At 46.4% G+C, this 19,999-nt stretch overlaps 1 protein-coding gene across 7 annotated transcripts; it reads right to left on the bottom strand.

The window, feature by feature from the left end:
* Positions 1-84: 84 nt before the first annotated feature.
* Positions 85-19,292, bottom strand: SEC24C (SEC24 homolog C, COPII coat complex component). Of its 7 annotated transcripts, XM_070566244.1 has the most exons (26): positions 18,705-18,770; positions 17,722-17,843; positions 16,742-16,940; positions 13,947-14,082; positions 11,747-11,922; positions 11,165-11,536; positions 10,720-10,856; positions 9,404-9,472; positions 7,967-8,078; positions 7,611-7,738; positions 6,283-6,421; positions 5,957-6,072; positions 5,660-5,784; positions 5,325-5,516; positions 5,018-5,111; positions 4,697-4,813; positions 4,181-4,351; positions 3,393-3,489; positions 3,151-3,296; positions 2,787-2,925; positions 2,519-2,637; positions 2,241-2,420; positions 1,805-1,996; positions 1,481-1,570; positions 1,181-1,330; positions 85-556 (listed from the first exon to the last, which is right to left on the bottom strand). In XM_070566244.1, the coding sequence occupies exons 3-25, from the start codon at positions 16,911-16,913 to the stop codon at positions 1,190-1,192; spliced, it is 3,360 nt and encodes a 1,119-aa protein (XP_070422345.1). In that variant the 5' UTR covers positions 16,914-16,940; positions 17,722-17,843; positions 18,705-18,770; the 3' UTR covers positions 85-556; positions 1,181-1,189. The 7 variants fall into 7 exon arrangements, with proteins under 7 accessions (XP_070422345.1, XP_008516036.1, XP_070422363.1 ...); XM_008517814.2 differs by lacking the exon at positions 17,722-17,843 and having other exon boundaries at positions 18,705-19,292; XM_070566262.1 differs by lacking the exon at positions 9,404-9,472.
* Between the last annotated feature and the right edge of the window lie 707 nt (positions 19,293-19,999).

The following is a 19,999-nucleotide window of genomic DNA, read 5'->3' as shown; positions in this document are numbered from 1 at the left end:
GCCAGCCACTCCCCAGGAGCTGCTAATCCTGGCAGGAAGGGCTGGAGGGAAAGTGATAGTCGCGGGTAAACATGAGGCTACTGGTTACATCTTAATTTATTTTATTTCTTTACAAATTAAAGATGCATTGAAAAATAAACCAATGAAGAGAAATGAGAGGTCCAGAGCAGGGGCATCCCAGGCTGGGAGCAGGCAAGCCTGGCCACCGTCAAGCCTAGCCCTTGTCCTGCCCCAGCCACTTCGGGTTGGAAGATAACTGTCAGCCACTCTGTCAATACCAAGGCCTGAGTGGTGTCCCAGCAGGAGAGGGCAGAGCTCCAGCCGCCTTTGCCTCTCTCCACAACAACCCTCATCTTGAGGAAGCAGTGTTTCCAGTGGGAGCTCAGAGTGGGATGTGGGCTGGCTCTGTGAGGTATTGCAAGTTGATGACCAGGCTCCCTAAAGAACCATCCAGTGTTGGGGCCTCTCCAGCTGGAAAGAAGGCTGATACCTCTCCCAGGTATTAATATACTTTGCAACTCAGTTCCCAGGCTTATTCATCTCTGACATTGTGCCTCTGTCCATGGAGTGATCACCCATCATTGCAAGAGAAAGAGCAGTGGAAGCAGAGAGAGAAAACTAATCAACCACTCTCAGTAACTTTGACTTGGCTTGCTGACTTCCAGGCCCAAGAAGGACCAACCACTTTTCTCTCCACCATCTATGGTCTATACCCCAGCTCTTGTGCACCTCTATGTTTCATCCCTAATATAGGAAGTTGCTGAGGACACTGAGCTAAATTAGCCACTCCCCTCACAGTAACGCTGGGATCTCCACTCCTTCTTGCCTGCCCCTTTCTTCTTGGAGGCTAGTCCAAAGGGATATGTAATATTGCAAGGGTCTGGGTGCCTCCAAACCCCCCAACACCAAATCATATACAGTGAACTGAGAAACTACATTCATTATGCAGGATTAGCAGGAAAAGGAGGATAAAGTGAGGGGATAGGGACACCTTCCATCAGCAGGACGTGACAGAGTGTAGGATAACTTGAGCCCAGAAAGAAGGTGTCTCCTTACACTTTCCCCTCCCCACAAAGAGACTGAGGTCAGATTACATGACTTATTAGATATGGGACTGTCCCGATTTCTCTGCTGTCCTGGGTACTTTCTGGAAGCTGGCCTGGGACCCTATGACATTTACCCACTTTCTCTAGCTCAGTAGCTGCCGAATCTCCTTGTGCATATGACAGAGAAAGTCCACATAGGATGCTCCCCCACTCAGGCTCTTGTCTTCCACCAGGAAGTGCTTGAACAGCATCTCCAGCTTGTCCTCCTGTTTCACCACGATAAGCTATGGCCAGAACACAGGGTCATGAGGCAGAGCCAAAAGGAATTAAACATGCCCTGAAATCCCATTATTCAGTCACTTACTCACTACCCACCCCCTTTCCAGGTGAGGACTTGACAAGGTAAGAAATCTAAGGTTCAGGATCAGTGTTACCTTCATGTACCGCGATCTCTGTGCCCTTAAGCTATCAACGAGGCCTCGCACCTTCTTAGATAGCGGATTATCCAGAACTGGCAGAATACTCTGGAACACAAAATTCATTTATCCTTATGGTAAGGTACACTGAGTCCAGTCAAGATGGGGCAGCAGAAATGTATGCATCATCTAAAACAAGGAAGCCTGGAAAGAATGACAACACCCTTCCTCCCCTCCAATTGTCCCGATATTTAAGGGGACTAGCACATGAATTTTATTGGCTCCTAATCATATCACAAAGTGCATTTCCACACCCATTTCTCCTTGACTCCCTGCTCTCACCAAGCCACTGGTGATCTGACTGAAGGAGGAGACGCTGAAGAGGCTCTGGACCACACCTTGTTGGACACTTGCTCCCACCCAGAGGAAGAGGTTGAGCCCATTCTCCAGCAAATATATATCCCCATCACTTAGACGTTCTTCAGATGCTCGAACTGCTGGTGGTTCAGTAGTACTCTCAATGGGAGACTTTGTCTAGACAAAAGGAAGGGGTGAAAGGTTACCAAGAACCATAAGACATGTTTGGCTCATATACACACACAAAACTTGAGAAAGCTAAGTCCCTCAGTAACTCTCAGTGTGAAAATTACATCAGATAATGTAAGTAAAAGAATAAATTCATTAGTGTCAGACACAGATAATGTTAAACCCTTCCCTTCCTCCTTCTATGATGTCTCTTTCTCAGTGCAATGTCTCAGACTTCAGCCCTCAGTCGCACCAATGGTAGAAGCCGAGGATAAAAGAAGACATTGGTCTCAGCCACATCCATGGAGGTAACCAGCTGTCGGACATAGGCACGGTCATCAGTAGTGACTTCAGCTCCAGGCTGCAGGACATCACTCTTCAACACACAGTTTAGGTAAACGGGGAGTAGCTTCATGCACTCAGGAAGGATCAACTGAGGGGGTTATCAAAGTAAAGATAATGATCATGAGAAGTCCCTCCCAAATGCAAAAATTTGTCCCAAGAACTCCTCCAGTGACATGCTTGCCCTACCTGTCCTGCAGAGGAGGGGCTGGCACAGTTCTTTCTGTAACAGGCCAGAATCTGGGCACACTGGGTGATAAGAGCATCACGAACAGTCTTCACAGGGCTGTTCAGGACCCCTCGGTATGCTGGATGGGAAAGGGAGATAGCACAGTCACCAGTCAGCCACTCCATCACATGTGCCTTCCCACCACACCTACCCAGGAATGTTGAATCATTGACTATCCTGGACCCTTCTCTCATCCCTAAGCCCACCCTACCCTGCCTCTACCCTCACCAAACTTGGCCATGTAGTTGATGAGCGTGTCAGTCTCACAGTTTCGATACAAATCAGCCAGCTGGGTGCAGCAGTTCAGGGCCAGGTTGTGGATGCGGAGCCGTCGCTGCCCTGCACAGCTGGTGTAGAGCAGGGCACACTAGGGGAAGGGAGAAAGGGGGAACTCACACCCCTCCCTCACCAAAGCCCTCTGAAAACTGCCCCTTTGCTATATTATTAAACTAGAGGAAAGACATGAGCCATCCCTTCCCCAGCCTCTTCTAGTCCTCTCTGCTCGCCCCTCTCCCTCTTCCTTGCAGCCTTATTATATACAGTGAAATGACACCTGACACTTCCTCCCCAGCCCCTGCCTTCCGCCTGCCACCTGCAGGAGGGCTCCACTCTCTTCATTGAGCCGATCATCATGCTTGAACTCCACGGTCACCGTCTTGTCTCCATCCAGCCCAGCCAGCTCCACATCTGTTGTGTTGCTCATGTAGAAAGCCCCAAAGAAATCTACAGCACGGATACCTGAGGCCACAGGGACAGAGCTAAAGGTATGACAGGTGCCACTTGCTTCACTCCCAGATTTGGCCCCCTACCTGCTCTTCTCCAACCAGGACTGACCAGTGCTTGTGCGGACTCGCATCACAGCATCAAAGCCAACGACCTTCTGGACATCCCGACGCAGGTCACTCAGGAACCGTTCCTGGTCATTCTCTACCTGTAGCACCCCAGGCCCAGAGTCACATCACCAACTACATAACATCCTGCAGACAATCTCCCTGCACCCCCTCTACTCTACAAGCCTGCTGAATCATAATAACAATAACAGTGAAGATGATAATAATGATAACGATAACTTTGAAGCACTTATTACATGTCAGGTGCCACATTAAGTACTATACTTAATCCTCTTGATAAATCCTAATTAATAAGTATTAAAATCCCATTTTATAGATGAAGAAACAAAGGAGAGAATAATTAAGTAATTTATCCGAGGTCATCCAGAGAGTTAAGTGGTAGAGCCAGAATATCAACACTTGCGGCTCTTTTTTTTTTTTCCTAAAGATTTTATTTTTCCTTTCTCCTCAAAGTCCCCCGGTACATAGTTGTATATTTTTTTAGCTGTGGGTCCTTCCAGATGTGGCATGTGGGATGCCGCCTCAGCATGGCTTGATGAGCGGTGCCGTGTCCATGGCCAGGATCCAAACCAGCGAAACCCTGGGCTGCTGAAGCAGAGTGCACGAACTTAACCACTCGGCGGTAGGGCCGGCCCCTTGTGGCTCTACTCTTTACACTATGCAGTTTCTCTTCCATTCCTATTAATGAGTCAGCAGCTAAAGAGCCACTCCACATCTAGACAGACATTCCCAGTCCTGCTTCTACCTGCCACCCAGAGTCCCATGCTGTACCTGAAAGCAAGCATATTTGTAGACAGAGCCACCAGTGAGTTGGGGAACAACACAGAGTGTGGCCACATCCACATACTGGTTAGGGAAGAGGAAGAGGTCTACACAGCAGCCTTGGGCCACACACTCTTTGGCCAGGGTCTGATAGGCACCTGTCTGAGGCTGGAACAGAGTCTAGGGAGGAATAGAAGAAAATGTTCAAATATCTCAGCTCCACCCTATTTGAGAACTGTATATGTAATACAGAACATTCAAATAAATGTAAGATTTCAGATCTACCTCATAGGAGTTTGCAATAGTAGTACAACGTTCTCTAAAAAAAGGGGCACCGAGGGCTTTGGGATAAGATGGGATAGAGAGGTGTGGGAGCGGTGGAGAAGGTTGGAAGTCACGATGTGACATGGGAAAGGGCAGAATGTCTAGTTCCAGTCCCTCTCAAGAAACTTGAGAGTATTGCATTGTGAAGAGTCACCACCTTCCTCTATAATGGAAAATCCTCCCCATCTCCCAATCCCACACCTTCTCCTTGTCTGTGTTGATCAACTTCCTGTCATCTCTGTTCTTCAGTTTCCCTGGGGCCTCTGCAATGGGCAGGGAGGTGTGGAACAGAAACAGCTTCCCTGCACACTCAGCAGCCTAGAAAAGAAGAGAGGACTACTTGTTCATTCTTTCCTTTATTCATTCATCCCTTCCCTTGTCATTTATTCACTGCCAACTATGTCAGATGGCCTGACTCACTGGACAGTCATCAATGGCTGAAGAAATGGGGGTTGTATCCCAGGGGGTAAGATGGTCGGGGGAAAGTGGGGCAGAGGAGGTTGCCAGGGAGTCTAGCCCTACCTTCAGAGCCTCCATTCCAGCCTGGATAACTGGGGCAAATACTGTCTCCGTCTCCCTTGTGTCTGCAAACATTTCCGGAATCTGATCCAATAAGCTGAAGAGATAGGTGATGTGAGGCAATCAAAACTGCTGTCCAGATTCCAGATTCCTCCGTCCTCAAGAGTCTCTCAAGAGTCATCTCACCCCCAGACTCTGAAAACACCTGAAGCACAGCCCCTGTCCATTTGCTGACCTCTTTGCTCAACTCTCTGGCTTTCTGTGGTTGTACCCACCCCAGCCTCGCTTTACCCCACAATCTGGCTCTTACCTGGTGATGACTGCCCGTGACTCATTGACATTGACCAGGAAGCCATCCAGCAGTGGCACAAACATGTCAGCCACATCAGATACAACCATCATCTGTGGCTGGGCCAATGAACTCTTCACATTGTAGAAGTGGAGCACTTTATTATAGGTGACAAAGCCAACGCGGATTGCTGACTCTTCTGCCCTGCCCTCCCTGTAGAAGGTGACATTGTTACCCAAACTTGCCACCTTCTCCACCACCCAACTTCATGACATGAGGCGCCATCTGCTGAGTCAACCCAGGCCACCCACCCCCATCATTATCCAAAGGAAGCACCTCGGCTCCATAACTCTCACCTAGGTAGACAGTCTAACAGTGACTTGAGCTCCTCACAGAGGAGCCTAACAAGACCACTCCTGATGGCATTGTAGGAGACGTCAATCATGAAGATGAAGGCAGGAGGGCTGGGAAATTTATTATTCTGCAAAGGAAGGAAATGTTGGGGGGAGCGAGGTATTGGTAAGCAGTCCACTTGACTAGTGAGAAGTCAGCATCAAAGAGGACAACAAAGGGTTCAGGGAAATGATCACAGCAATTCTTAGTTGTCTCATTATCCTCCACCCACTGCTCCTCCCCATGCTACCTTCCCTCACCTTGCAGTAATCTACAGTGGCCAAGAATTCATAAGAGCCCAGGGATAGCTCAGGACGGTCATAAGCATCCACACGTTTGCCGGTATGATCCAGATGTTGAAAATACTGGGGGGGAACTGTGGGGAGTATGACAGAGTGTTACTCAAAGGTCCACTCTCAATCTTAGTAAATCTGGCCCTGGCTGAGCTCGCTCTACTGCCCCATATCCCCATATGTGCCCTACTTCCCCAGTTCCTGAACAATGGACCCTCGTCTATCTAACTAGAAAGAGAAAAATGAAGATGTATTCCAGATCTTTCCCCCAGTCCCAGCCTCTGTGAACATACCATCATTGATACAGCTGCAAAAACAGCACTGGAAACGCCTCCCTCCCTCAATGAACTGCATGAAGGGGCACATGTATGCTTTGCAGCGATTGCAGCGCAAAGGGCCAGATTCTCCATGATCGACGACATACGGTGAAGCCTAAGGAGCAAAGGGCAGGGGCTCAGACACAGAGGGAAGTTATGGTGGGTTGAGACATGTGGCAGTAGATGAGGAGGAACAACCTGAATGGAGAAGAACATGGCTCAGATATTCTGTGTGGGATGGAGTACAGTGAAGGAGGATGAGGACAAATGATGAGGGTACTGGTCACAGGAATGTCCCTAAGAGTTTAAATTCTATAGTTCTTGCTCCTTGTTCCTCATCTCCAGAATTTCACTTCTTCTTGAAAGAGAAGAGGGACTGTAAAACTGGCTCTAACAAGCCAGGGGCTGCCATGGGCATATGAGGAGAAAGCCAAAGATTACCTAGGATTCTCCTTTCTGGCCCTATCTTCAATTCCCTTCACTCTTGCCCTAGGGATCTTGACTCCTGCTTCATTCCCCAACCAAGTATCTATGACACTTCTGCTCCCCCATCCCTGGGTTTCTGTGACACCTACTGATGCCCCAGGCAGATGTCATCCTACAGATAAGAGACCAGCAGCCAGGTGTCCAACCATCCCCACTGAGATCCAGGAAGAGAGAAAGAGATAAACACAGAGCAAGACAGAGAGAAAAAAGCAAGATGTAAAGTGAGCCTTGAGCTTCCAGTTAGAGAGATATCCACCCTAACTTTGATAAGCTAGGCATGAACCTGAGGGTATCCTACCAAGGCCTGGCAGAGCAGCTGCCAAGCTCTTTCTCTTTTCATGCTGATTTCAGGTATTAGGGTGACAGATCAGGGCCCAAACTAGGTAAGAGAAGGACTACTGGATCCTAATCTACCTTTTTTCTTACATGTTCTCCTGACATTCCTAACCTACCTGAGATGATAGGATAGCATAAAAGAAAAAATAGAATGATGTGCTTCTAATCATCTGGAGGTGACCATGCTATGTGAGACACCTGTAGCCAGCTGTCTCTTCCCCTACAAGTTGGCCCTGCCTCTTTTCATATTGTTTGTTTTTCCTATGGACCCTGCTCCCATCCAGCAATTTCCTGGGCTTTTGCTCTCATCCCTACCACCCGCTTCAGGCATGGGGCCTTGGATAGAAAGTTACTGAAGATACTCTCTCCCCACATCCAACCAAGATTCTTCCTTTGTGATTGCCAGAATCACATCTAGGAAGACATCTTATTCCCCCGCCCTTCCTCCCTTTCATTATACTCTAGTGCCTTCCCTGACTTACCTCCTCTGGGGGTAGCCTTGCTAGTGGCTTGATGACAGCTGCCAGAGGCACCTGAGCCTGCTTAGCCATGTCAGATGTGCAAGGGATATTATAAGATGTGCATCGGATGTATCGGGGACTTGCATTCCCTGAAGACAGAGGAAGAAAACCTGAGTCAGATCATAGAATCCCTCCAGACACCAGCTCTCCATTGTCGATGCACCCCATTACCCCCACAAATACTAGAGCAGATTGTGGCTTTTTTCCCCTAGAGAATAATGAGGGACTGGTCTCTGATTAAAGATTGACGAGCCCCATCCATAAGCTGATAATCTTGGAGAAAAAGCCCTGTAGGGAGGAGTTAACACCCTTCTCACCTTGGTCTTTCACCAGGAAGTTGGTGGTGACTAAGGGTGGCACCTGGCCCCGTACTCCAGTAACAAATGGCTCTGAACCCCGGTTGTTCCTGTCATCCTCAATAACCTGAATCTGTAGGGAAGAAGTGACATGAGTAAAGTGACAGAAGAAAAGGAAATACCAGGTCCCAGAGAGCCAAGAGAAAGAATGGCTGGAGCTGAAGCACAGAAACTAATAAATTGCCAAGGAACATCTCATGCACCAGAACTGCTTTCTTTCTGGAGATAATATAAAATGCCACAATACCAATCTTTTGCTCTATAGTCAGCAGCAAAATGTTGGACGGGCAACACTGAGAATGGGCTTCTTTATGGATCACCCTGAACCCCAATCAGTGGTGATCACCCTGTTATTCCCCCAACTCCAGGAAAGCTCCAGCTCTAATCACAAACCTTCAAACATGATCAGATTCCACTTCCCTCCCCAGCAAGCATTCCCCTCCCCTTCTCTCCCCAGGACACATTTTGAGTCAGAGCAGGAAAACAGACAACAGTAACCATGTAAAAATGAATCTACCTGGAATGACTCTACAGTCAATGAAAGTAAAAGGGACAGGGTGAGGAGAGGATTAAACAACCAGAAATGATCAGGTAAGGTGAGGAAGCCGATGCTGCCTTATTTTCAGGTTAAGCATCAGTGTGTAAATATGGGAGAAGAGGATAAGTACCCAAGGCTTATAGCCCAAACCTCAGTCCCCCACATTTTGACAGACCCAGTGAAGGAAAAAAAACGTTTTGCAAAACTGGTAACCAGATCTTTGTGCAGGCTGATAACCTGTGGTCAGTTACTTCAGGATGGGTTTGGTAAAACCAGAAAAAGTAAAGGGAGACTAAGACTCTGTATCTCATAGCAGAAAGAGTTGAAGCTTAGAAATATACCAGAGTCAAAAAGACTCTCTAGATGAGAAAGTGGCCCACACTTTCCCAAACCAGCAGTCGCTTTCCCTGTAAGAAATGCCAATATCCCAAACTTGTACATTAGTGGCCACCTACCCAAATGTTTCTCCACAACAAGCTGTAGACAAATCAAACCCAAAAGACAAAGATCTACTGCTCAGCTTTGTCCTGTTCCACCATATGTCACATGCAGGCTCCTAGAGGAGCCAGAAAGCCTAAAACCAAAGCATAACGTGCCACCTGACCCCGCCCTTAGAGCGTGACTTTCTACCATCCCATACTTAGGGCACTGCCAATAGCTTGCTACTTCTCCATTACATGGCAATTTGAGGCATGCACATCCTTCTAGTTTGTAAAAGTGAGGGTCTATAAGGACTAAGGGACGAGGACAGAGAGGGATGGACATGGTGGATGAGGCGAAGATGAGGTCACAGGCATGCATGGACGGCACTAATACAGGGATGACACGCACACGCACACACCCCCACCCTCTGCACTTACTGGACTAGGAATGGCATCAGGGTCTATTCTGTGCCTGGTTTTCTGCTGAGGAGGCAGCTCATTGAGTTGCTTTTAGTGTTTTAATAATAAAGGCAGCAGGGGAATACAGGGAGGGAGACAAAAGAACAAGAAGCAGATGTTACTTCTCTCAACCCTGATGAGTTAGACATGAACAGCTGGAGCCCAGCTCAAGCTGCTGAAATCGGGCCCCCTCTAGATCAGAAACTCCAAGTCTTTCTGGCCCAACACAGAGGCTTTAATGGCTCAGACTATGATGTAGAAAGATAAGGAAAGGTGCAAACAAGAGGCAAGCAAGGGTTATACAGGGAGGGGCTGAGTGGGAGAAATCTTAAGAAAGAAGACGAGGGATGTTCCCTCCAAAAGGCCAAACCTCCCATATCTAAGGACTATTCTTATACTGAAAGAAGCTTCCTCTCACATCCAATCAGATTCTCCTTCTCACTGAAGAAGGGGAAAGGAAGGAGGGGTTGTTTAATCCTTTCAGGTCCCCTTTAACCAACAGGGTCCCTCACCATGGTAGTTCCTCAAAGGAAGAGGGAAGAGAACAGAATGGAATATGGCAATGGCTAAGCATGGTGAGGTAACTGACATAGTAAATGTTGCAGAAAGAACCCTAAAGTGGTCCCCACTTGGGAGTACAGTCCCACCCTCTATTCCAAGTATGATAAGGAAAGCCTGAGGATTCTGATGGCTCCAAGGGTGAGGTTCACTTTCTTCCTGGGAGAAGCAGCTTTCCCTTATTGCCTTGGTAAACTATAGATCACTCTGCCCCATCAACACAGCAGGAGCCTAGCAAACAAAAGTACTGGAGGCTTCCTCCTAAAACACTGTCCAATTAGGGGCAGAGAGAAACCAGTGGGGCTTTCCTTCTCTTAACACCTAACACCAGAGAATTCTCACCAGCTCTACCCATTAAGAAGACTGCTATCCTACTAGATCTAAGCGGACAAGACTTGGACTTAACGAGTACTCCACAGACGGGCAGAGGTTACTATGCTACGTCCAATAGTGACAGAATGCAGCATTCAACCCAAAGCTCTAGTGAGAGTGCTCATCACTCTTGGCTTCCCTTCCTTTCCTGGCCAGCTATGGAGTAAAAGTGCCCCCAAAAAACTTCTGAGGCCTCAAGTTCCAGTTCAAAGAGTCAAAAATTACATCTAGGTTCTAGACCTACAAGATGATGAATGAAAAGGGAAAATAATCAGAAAATGCTAGGCAAACCATCCATCTAGGTTGATTCACTTACTTGGCAGTTACAAACTCCTTCCCCAGGACCACATAAAGTATCTACTTACAGGGCTCGGGATGGCATCAGGGTCCAGGCGCTTAGGAGGCAGTGGTTGAGGAGGCCCAGGCTGACTGCCAAAAGTGGGTGCTCCTGGGTAGGGACTTCCATAATTGGGCTGAGGGCCCCGACCTGGTCCAAAGGAACCTGAGAGACAAGGGCATAAGGTTGATGAACTCAGAATCTCCTCCCATCTCTTCTTAAGGCCTCAGAGAAATGCCTAAACTCCTATAAACGTAGAATTACGAGGTACAGTGATGACCATTCAGAGATAGACCACACTATATGAATTACAATAAAAAAGACTGTCCTATAAACCCCACATCCTAGGACTAATTCCCTGAAGCTATCCATTTAGTTCACCACTTAGCAAGCAATACTAAAAGCAAGCAAAAACAAAAAACATCTTAAAAGTGAAGCCTTTGGCTCCTAAATAGACCTTGGGAAAAACTCACCATTTTGTTGTAGCTGATAGCCTGGCTGCTGGGAGGAGTGCATAGGTGGTGGTGGTCCCGGGGGCCCAGTCATCTGGGTGCCAGGGGGCAGAACTTGAGGAGGAGGTGAGGACACATGATTGGGCTGGCTCACTGGGGGCCCCCCAAAACCCTGTCCAGGCAGGAGTGGACCACTCATTGAAGGCATCCGAGGACCCCCTGAAGCTGGGGGTGTGAAGCTGGAGGCCTGTGGTGGGGCAGATCGCTGGGGAGGCTGGGCCCCAGGATGACCTTGGGTCTGGCTAAGGGGCGGAGCCTGGCCCTGAGAATAGGAGCCATACAGACCAGAGTTAGGGAAACTTCCTGAGGCTGAGGCCAGCGATGTTGGTGGGCCTGGGAAGTAGAAGAGCTAGAGTCAGAACCCCAGTCATTCTGTCTCCTTGTTCAGTAAATCACTTCCCTTTCCACATAACAGGAGCAGGAATGAATGTCCCATCTGCTGGGCTCAGAGGCACAAGAAATAAGAGATTCAGGTATACCCTCAGAGCCTGATGCTTCTAAAAAGAAGGGGACAATAACATTCCTGTGGTCACAGCTACTCACCATAGCCTAGCCCCAAAGTAGGAGGGGCTGGGGCCATAGCACCACTGATCTGCATTCCAGCCAGCTGGGCAGTCACCTGTGAACTTGTCGGGAGAGGGCCATAGGGCTGAAGGACAGTTGGCTGGCTGACCACAGGGGCCAATGGGGCTGACCCAAATGGCTGAGACCCAGAGAGCCTGTGAAAAGAAGGGAGGAGAGGTGACCACTAGGCTGGGATACTCTTCAAAGCTGGCAGAAGCTCCACATCATACAAGAAACTATGTTGTTTTACAGCATCTTACTCTCATCTTGGGCTCTTTTATGGCTTCATATTTTTGTATATTTGTGGATAAATTACATTCCTGATGATCTACACTGTGATTATTCATGGCAAATCTTGTTTTCCATTAGGTTCCCTCCACAAACATATGCTGAGCACCCTCAGATCAAAGACTATTTACTCTACTAGTTAGATTATCACCTCCTCGACCTTTTGTTGACAAACCACCTCAGTTTTGTGATCAGAAGCCCTGAAGGAGTTGAAAGGGAAAGTGCACAGGAGCATTAACACAACAGATGCTTAATAAATATAGGATCAAACAAATATAGTTTGATTAACTTTTAAACCAAAGTATTTATTAGTTTATCCTGGGAGAGGTGTTAGAAAGATCTGTAAGACCAGAGAAGCAGGTCAGCTGAGTATGGCATTCTGTACTACTCAGAAAGAAGGTGATAACTCGACCAGAAAAGGACTAGAGAAACAGGACATAAACTAGCTAGCCTTCTAACTGTGTCTATCTAGCAAAGCCTCCTTGTTTGGATAGCTATGGGGACACTCGCATGGTATCAGATGGCACACTAAAATATAAATACAAAATCACTCCAGTATCATTGTACACCAACTAGCAACTGCACTGGTGTTTACAGTGATATTACTGCAAAATCTATAACATAGATTATTATACATAAGCTCCTTCTGGGATTTCAAGAATGAATCAAATTCTTCACAACAGTCTCTGTTACACTGAAATTCTGATTTATTCTCCCTTCTTATTTTGTCTCTACTAAATATCTGGTCTTTATTAACTTTGCTCAGCTTCTATTAGTTCTGCAGTTTAACACTTTTCTTTGATTCATTCAGCTAAGACACTCTTCACCCAGATCTTTGGATAGCTCCCTTCATCATTTCACTGAGGTTTCAAATATCACTTCAGAGAGGCTTTCCTTGACCAATGTATTTAAAACAGCTCCCAACCTCCTCACCAGTCATTCTCCATATGTTTACTCTCTTATTTCTTATTTATATTTGTCTACTTGTTATCTTCTGTGTACTCCACTAGATTTTAAACTCCATGAGGGCAGAGACTTGGTCTGTTTTGTTTACTGCTTCATCTCCAACCTCTAGAACGACGTTAGACACATAACAGTACAAAATAAATATTTCCGAGTGGATGAATGACTGAATGACTTCCCTATACTGCTTCTGAGTTTTCTAACAGACAGGGTTAAGAAGAGCTTCCCAGACTCTTTCTCAGGCTTACATTCAATGGTAAAAATGCATATCCTGGACACACAATAAAACTGTCAGAAAATGACTTTTCCACTACCACACATTCTACCCATAGTTATACTTTATTCTTTGTTTACCAAAAAACAAACAATACTCCAATAGAGATGACTGCCCTCCTTTAATGGACTTCCATGGGAAGACAGGGATTTACTGAATCATGCACCACCCAACATTTCATCATTCATGTCATTTTCCCTTGAGTATCTTTCTTTTCATAACTTTTTCATGGTCACACTCAAACTTAACCAATAAGTCCTACTAAGTGCCTGATTTAGAAGATAAGGGGAAGTCAGAGAAGAAATAAATAATCCTGAGGTCCCTTCTTTCTGTTTCTCCCTTAGGGTAGGCTCAGTAGGACCACAGCAATTATTGAAGACATATGTGTAGTCAAGGAAAAAATTCAAGTTCATGGAAAGAGAAAGAATACACAAAAGAACCAAGTACTAAGATGGGTCAATAATCTGGAGTGGACACCAGCAGCACCTATAACCTGGAAAAATAAAAACAAAATACAAAAAGTCGGAGGGAAGAGAAAAAGAGATCTAAGGGAAAGGCAAAAAAAGAAAAAGAAAAAGGAAAAGGAAATAGGCCCTCACACATTCCTAATCCTTCATTTCATCAGACCAATTTTAGGTTGACACAAATACATACCTCTGCATCTGAACAGTGGAGCTTGGCCCATTCTGTACATCTCCTTGGCCAAACTGGCCATACGCAGCCTGGCCACAAGGGGTCTGTGCTGTCGTTGCTGGAGGTGCTCCCAAAGAAGGTGGGGCTCTTGACACACCTAAGGGTAAAGGACAGAAACTAACTGAGTGAGAAATAACTCGCTCCTCTACCCTAAGCAAGGAATACAAAGCAAGGATCAATAAGCTCAGACCTTCACTGACCCAATACTACAGCTTTGTGTTTTTTGGGGGGGGTTTTTGCTGAGGAACATTTGCCCTGAGTTAACATCTGTTGCCAATCTTCCTTTTTGTATATGAGTCACCACCATAGCATGGCCACTGATGGATGAGTGGCGTAGGTCTGTGCTTGGGAACTGAACCCAGGCCATCAAAGCAGAACACGCCAAACTTAACCACTAGGCCACCAGGTCTTGCCCCCAATACTACAGTTTTGCAATGAAAACAACACCATCAACAAGCAACTCCAGCTACAGCAGATTCCAAACACAATGCCCAGCCAGATAGCCTCCACTCTCCTAGACAGGTACACTATAGGTGAAGCTATAGCCAGAGACACAAGAATGTAGGCCCCTCCTATGATCACCATACACTCTCACTCAATCCAGGACAGTCTAATGTTCTTAGCCTAGACAAAAAGTCAACTTTTTTAAGGAAAAGATCCTACTCCAGAAATTTAGAGCATATAAGAGAAAGGTGGCACAGAAGACGACCAAATAATATACTCAACTAGATTGTAAAGAAAGGCACCTCTTGGGAAGACTATTCTGCTAACTTCTTCTTCATATAGTCTACTTATCCTAACCATCTTCTTTTTCATCCTCTTCTAAATGTTGACACTCCTAATAGCACATGACTCAGGAAAGTGTTCTCATAGATTGGAGACTCCCTTTCTGCCCAATAGTTCAGTCAGGACAGTTGGCCTGCTCTCTCATTAGCGCTGCCACCTATGTCTTCACAAAAGCTGTACTCCATTCTTTCCACTCATCAAAGCTGCCATCAAAGCTACTTCTACTACCCCCAATCATCCTTCCTGCATACTATCCCCAACCATCCTTCTCACATGAAATGCAGGAAGAAAGTGATTAGTTACTTGGCACATCCCTTTGAAACAATTGTTTTGATCCCTGCTCAAACAATTGCTTTTCTTTTCCTCTGTCCTCAGTAGAGATTAGACACTATAGAACCTACCTATAGGAACACGATTAATCTGAATCTGCTCTCTAGCCATCACAGAACCACATATGTTTTCCTCTTAATAACAAAGCTTCCTCTTGAGACAATGCCAAACTCCATCTTGATAGGCCAGGACTCGACAGATCAGAGGTGGACTCTGTCCAGCCAAAGTCCCAACCCAGAGTAAGGCTCTTCCAAAGACCTGAGACCTAATCTCACCACTTTGCTATAATTAAAATAGTAATACTTCTTTTACTTCCCAAATCTTACCTATGGTAACTTTTTTTCCCTCCATATCCCTTTATGCAATTTACTCTCTTAAAAAGCATTAAGTGGGGCCGGCCCAGTGGCACAGCAGTCAAGTTTGCACATTCCGCTTCTCGGCGGCCCGGGGTTCGCCAGTTTGGATCCTGGGTGCTGACATGGCACTGCTTGGCAAAAGCCATGCTGTGGTAGGCGTCCCATGTATAAAGCAGAGGAAGATGGGCATGGATATCAGCTCAAGGCCAATCTTCCTCAGCAAAAAGAGGAGGATTGGCAGTAGTTAGCTCAGAGCTAATCTTCCTCAAAAAAAAAGAAAAAAAAAGCATTAAGTGTTTGCCATATCTTAAGTCCTCAGCTAGCCTAACCAAAGATCTACTGTTAAGCGTTTTCTAAAAGGGGCTTATGGATAATCTGTAGTGTACCAGCTCCTCTTCTTAAAAAAGTAACATAAAAGCCAAACACTGATCCTAAGTCATCACCAGATTAGTTTTCTCTAGTTGCCCTGAAATTAAAGACCATCTAAACAGCAGAGGAAATTCAAGCAAAAGAAAAGGAATGAAGGGGCAGGCCCCGTGGCCGAGTGGTAAAGTTCGCACGCTCCGCTGCAGGCGGCCCAGTGTTTTGTTGGTTCGAATCCTGGGCGCGGACATGGCACTGCTCATCAAACCACGCTGAGGCAGCGTCACACATGCCACAACTAGACGGACCCACAATGAAGAATATACAACTATGTACCAGGGGGCTTTGGGGAGAAAAAGGAAAAAAATAAAATCTTAAAAAAAGAAAAGAAAAGGAATATCAGCAGAAAGATATGACAGGCACCAAAAATCAGGCACACAAACACCACACTTTTCATTTATGAACTAGCTCCTTTTGTCCCAGAGTCACTTATAAATAGAATCATTAATCCAATGAGAGATATTACCAATATACACGAGGAACAAGTGATTTCAGGGAGACTTTAGGTCACCAGGAAATATTCAATCCTGGTCACAGGCCCTGGAGGAGCTGTGACTACAACCCTTTCATCTAGCTATGAACAATGCAGGAGAGGCTGCACAGGTAACACCCATAGGAAGTGAACTGCCATTGAGCCTGGAAGATGTGCTCCCACTAGATGTCTTAAGGCAGAAACACAGTCACCCTATACAAAAACAGGGAACGGAAGACTGCCCACAGGCCTCTCGGTGACCAAGAGCCAGATTCATGTTCCTCAATCCCAGTGACTTCAACTCTCTAGGCAGTTTAGGCAGGGCAATACAACCCAACCTGAAGACTACTGATTCCCCTTCTTAGCTCAAACGAAACTTGGAAACATACCCGGGGCAAGTGTTTCCTGATAGCCTGGTACTGGGCCATTGTAGGCTCCATAGTGGGTAGGAGGAGCTGTGGACCCTGGTTGCCCACCATAGCTGGATTGATGATACCCTGGGTAGACAGGCTGGGGCTGCCCAAATGGCGGCACAGGTGGAGCTGACTGGTTGACGTTCATTATGAGAGCATCCCCACTTGGTCTCACCTATTAGAAGAGAAGAGAGAAATTAGGCAAAATCAGCTTTCTGAAGAGAGAGCAACTATTCAGGGTAGGAAGCAAAGATAAAAAAGGACTGGCCTTATCGGGCATGATGAACCTAATCATTCCCACACTACTATCGGATCTTTGTAATTTTCTGCTCCAGCCAGTAGCCAGATTACTTCCTCAAAGTAAGGATTTTGTTACTCTGAACCCCACGCTTTGTCACTGCCAAGAGGGTATAAATTTCAACGTCAGATAGGCCCACTGGAATGGAATAGCTGCCTCCATTCCCTAGTGGTATGATTTCTAGTAACTAGTCACACAAGGAATCTTGCCGCGATAAACTATGGTGATATTACAGGTAAATGAAACACTGTTCTCACTCTCCATTCACTCACTCTAGCATCCATTCATTCAGCAAACACCAAATACCCTCTAGTGTGTTAGTCATTTTTAACCACTCAGGCTATACTAAAAAAGATCAGATAAATTCCTTTCCCCTCAAAAGACAAATTTTAGAGTAACATTAGAGAAATGACATTCTTTGGCTAAACCGTAATTATCCCCCAAATGCTACTCCATCACCAGTCTTCCCACCAAAAGAGTGTATGGACGTTAGAACTGAAGTATTAAAATCATTAATTGTAAAGGACACCTGAAAACTCTAGCAAGGTACTAGATTAGAACTGAGTGCAGGCCAGACACAAAAACTTCTCATAATAACCTAGGGAAACAGTTCAGAGATCAGTGGAAAAGTTAGATTTCATGGAAAAAGATCATTCACCTTGTCATTCAAGCAGAGGGACTGTGAGTACTCCAAATCCCAGTGTACTTCTCCGACTCTCTTGTTTCTGCTCTCCTTATATGCTTATCATGAATCTGGACCACTACCAAAATTATTACAATCTTGCCCAGCAACAGAAGAATGAATTAGAGGGCCTTTCAAGAGTGCTTCCAAGAATAGGACTATCTGATCACATCTACTCTAAAAAGCCTTATCATTCCAACCATCCTATAGACAGCAGGGACCCAGGAAGCAACAGAGCTCACAGCTGCTGCAGTGGAACAAGGGACTTTCCCCTTTGTTAAGAAGGGCTATCCTGACTATAGAAAAGAAAAGCTGAGCTGCCCCTGGACTAGAACTCCTTAAACCCAAAGCCATCTCAGGAGCTGTTCTTCCAAATCCTAAACCATGCACAGGTCACAACACTAAGCTTGACAGATGTCCCTCTCCCCTTTATCTTCCTAAAGTCAGTGTGGGGGTGGGAGTGGGAAGAAAGGAGTTTCTTCTCCACGAAATAACCCCCTCAAACACACCCAAGAGTTTGGAATCAGGCTCAAGTCTCGACTCCATTCAGGGTAGAAAGTCGAGGGTGACAACCTAGGGGGCGGGGCAAGCTTCCCATAGAACTCTGAAAGTAGTCGAGCTGTGGAGGCTGGGAGCGCCGGGCATCAAGACAGAGAAGCCAAGCTAGCTTCTCAGGCCACGATGAGAGAGAGGGCTACTCCATTAAACGTGGAGATCGAGCGTCCTGCACCCTTCAACAGGCTCTGGGCAGGAAGCGGGAGCCGGAACCTGGGCCGGGAGGCGAGAAGGGAGGGTCTAGGACTAATCCTGAATTGTGGATGCGTGAGGCGAGGGTCTCTCCCCGGGCCCCGCCCGCGGGCTCCTCCCTTCCTTCTCAGACTGAATCCCGATCTGGGCAGTGATACCCGGACCTCTCCTCTTCTTTCCTACCCACCCAACCTCCCGATAGCTCTCCTCACCCTGCTCCAGATCCAGGTTCGACTTCGTTTCTAACGTCAAGGATCCCAGGCTCCACTTCCGGTTCCGAGGAGGCCGGCGCGTCGCCCCCGGAAGTTCCACCCTCTCGCTCCGGGGCGGAGCTACTCCTTCTGCCACGTCTGCAGTAAGCACGCGTTCAGGAACCCGGATGCTGCGCATGCGCCACTTCTCTCTTCCCATCTCGACTTGTCCCTGGGAGGCTCCGCAGATTGTTAGGCATTTGTAGGGGGGCGTTTTCTCCCCTCAGATGTTCTGGTCACTTTATGATCCCACCCACTGAGATGGGATTGAGAAGGCTGGGTCAAACTATCTTTAGTAATGCCCACTCAATCCGCCTATGACATTAGTGACCTCTGATCTAGAGTCCTGTAGTCACTTCCTGCTGACCCCTGACCCCATTGATTTCCATATTCGAAGTTGTTCTCACCCGTGACCTTTGCTGGTCATGAGATTTGAAGAACGTATAACGGTGAAGGGCAGTAACTCTGCTTTCAGGCTTCGTATGTTTGAGTTCTGGCTCTGCAGTTCGCTGGCTTGGGCAACTTAATCTTTGCCTCAGTTTCTTTCACCTGTAAAATGGAGAGAATGCTAAATGCCCTTATAATAGCTTGTTGAGAGCATGAAATTAGACAAGTCACATAGATTGCCTGGCACCAAAGTAAGCACTCAGTGAAGGTCAGCTGTTATTACTTAACCATTTTTATACAGCACCTTGGTTTAGATGCAGAGCTCTGCCATAAAGCCTTTCCTGCCCATTTCCCAACTCCCTGCGTATAGAATTAATCCTTCCTCTGGGCAACATATGCATCTTCATAGTTCTACTGTTGTATTTCTAAGTCAATATTGAAGTTTGTTTATATGCCTGTCTCCCTCCTAGACTGTGAGTCCTTGAAGGCAAGGACTGTGTGCACAGCCTGTTAACACCATAGAGCAGTGACTGATGTAGCAGGTGCTCAATAAATGTTTGCTGAATTAAATTACTTCTTACAATACATAGGGTGATGGAAAGGTGGATAGAGATAGGTGTGCATAAACATGCCAAGCCGTGTTAATAAAATATCTACTTATTTTTGGTTTCCAATACATGAATGTGCCCTATGTTAAGAGATCTCTTTCTATTATAAAACATAACATTATGGTGCTGCAACTGTAATTATCAAGAGTTTCCAGGAATAGCTGCTCTGCTAAGTGCTAAATGCTGTTTGCCTTGGTGTATGATATAGTCAAAAAAAATACTTCGGATTTCAGTCAGATTCTTGTTCCATCATTTATTAGC

The sequence above is a fragment of the Equus przewalskii genome, chromosome 1, assembly GCF_037783145.1.
Source record: "Equus przewalskii isolate Varuska chromosome 1, EquPr2, whole genome shotgun sequence".
Classification (NCBI taxonomy): domain Eukaryota; kingdom Metazoa; phylum Chordata; class Mammalia; order Perissodactyla; family Equidae; genus Equus; species Equus przewalskii.
Note: the sequence above shows the minus strand (reverse complement) of the source record. Positions and strands in the feature narration are given on the sequence as shown.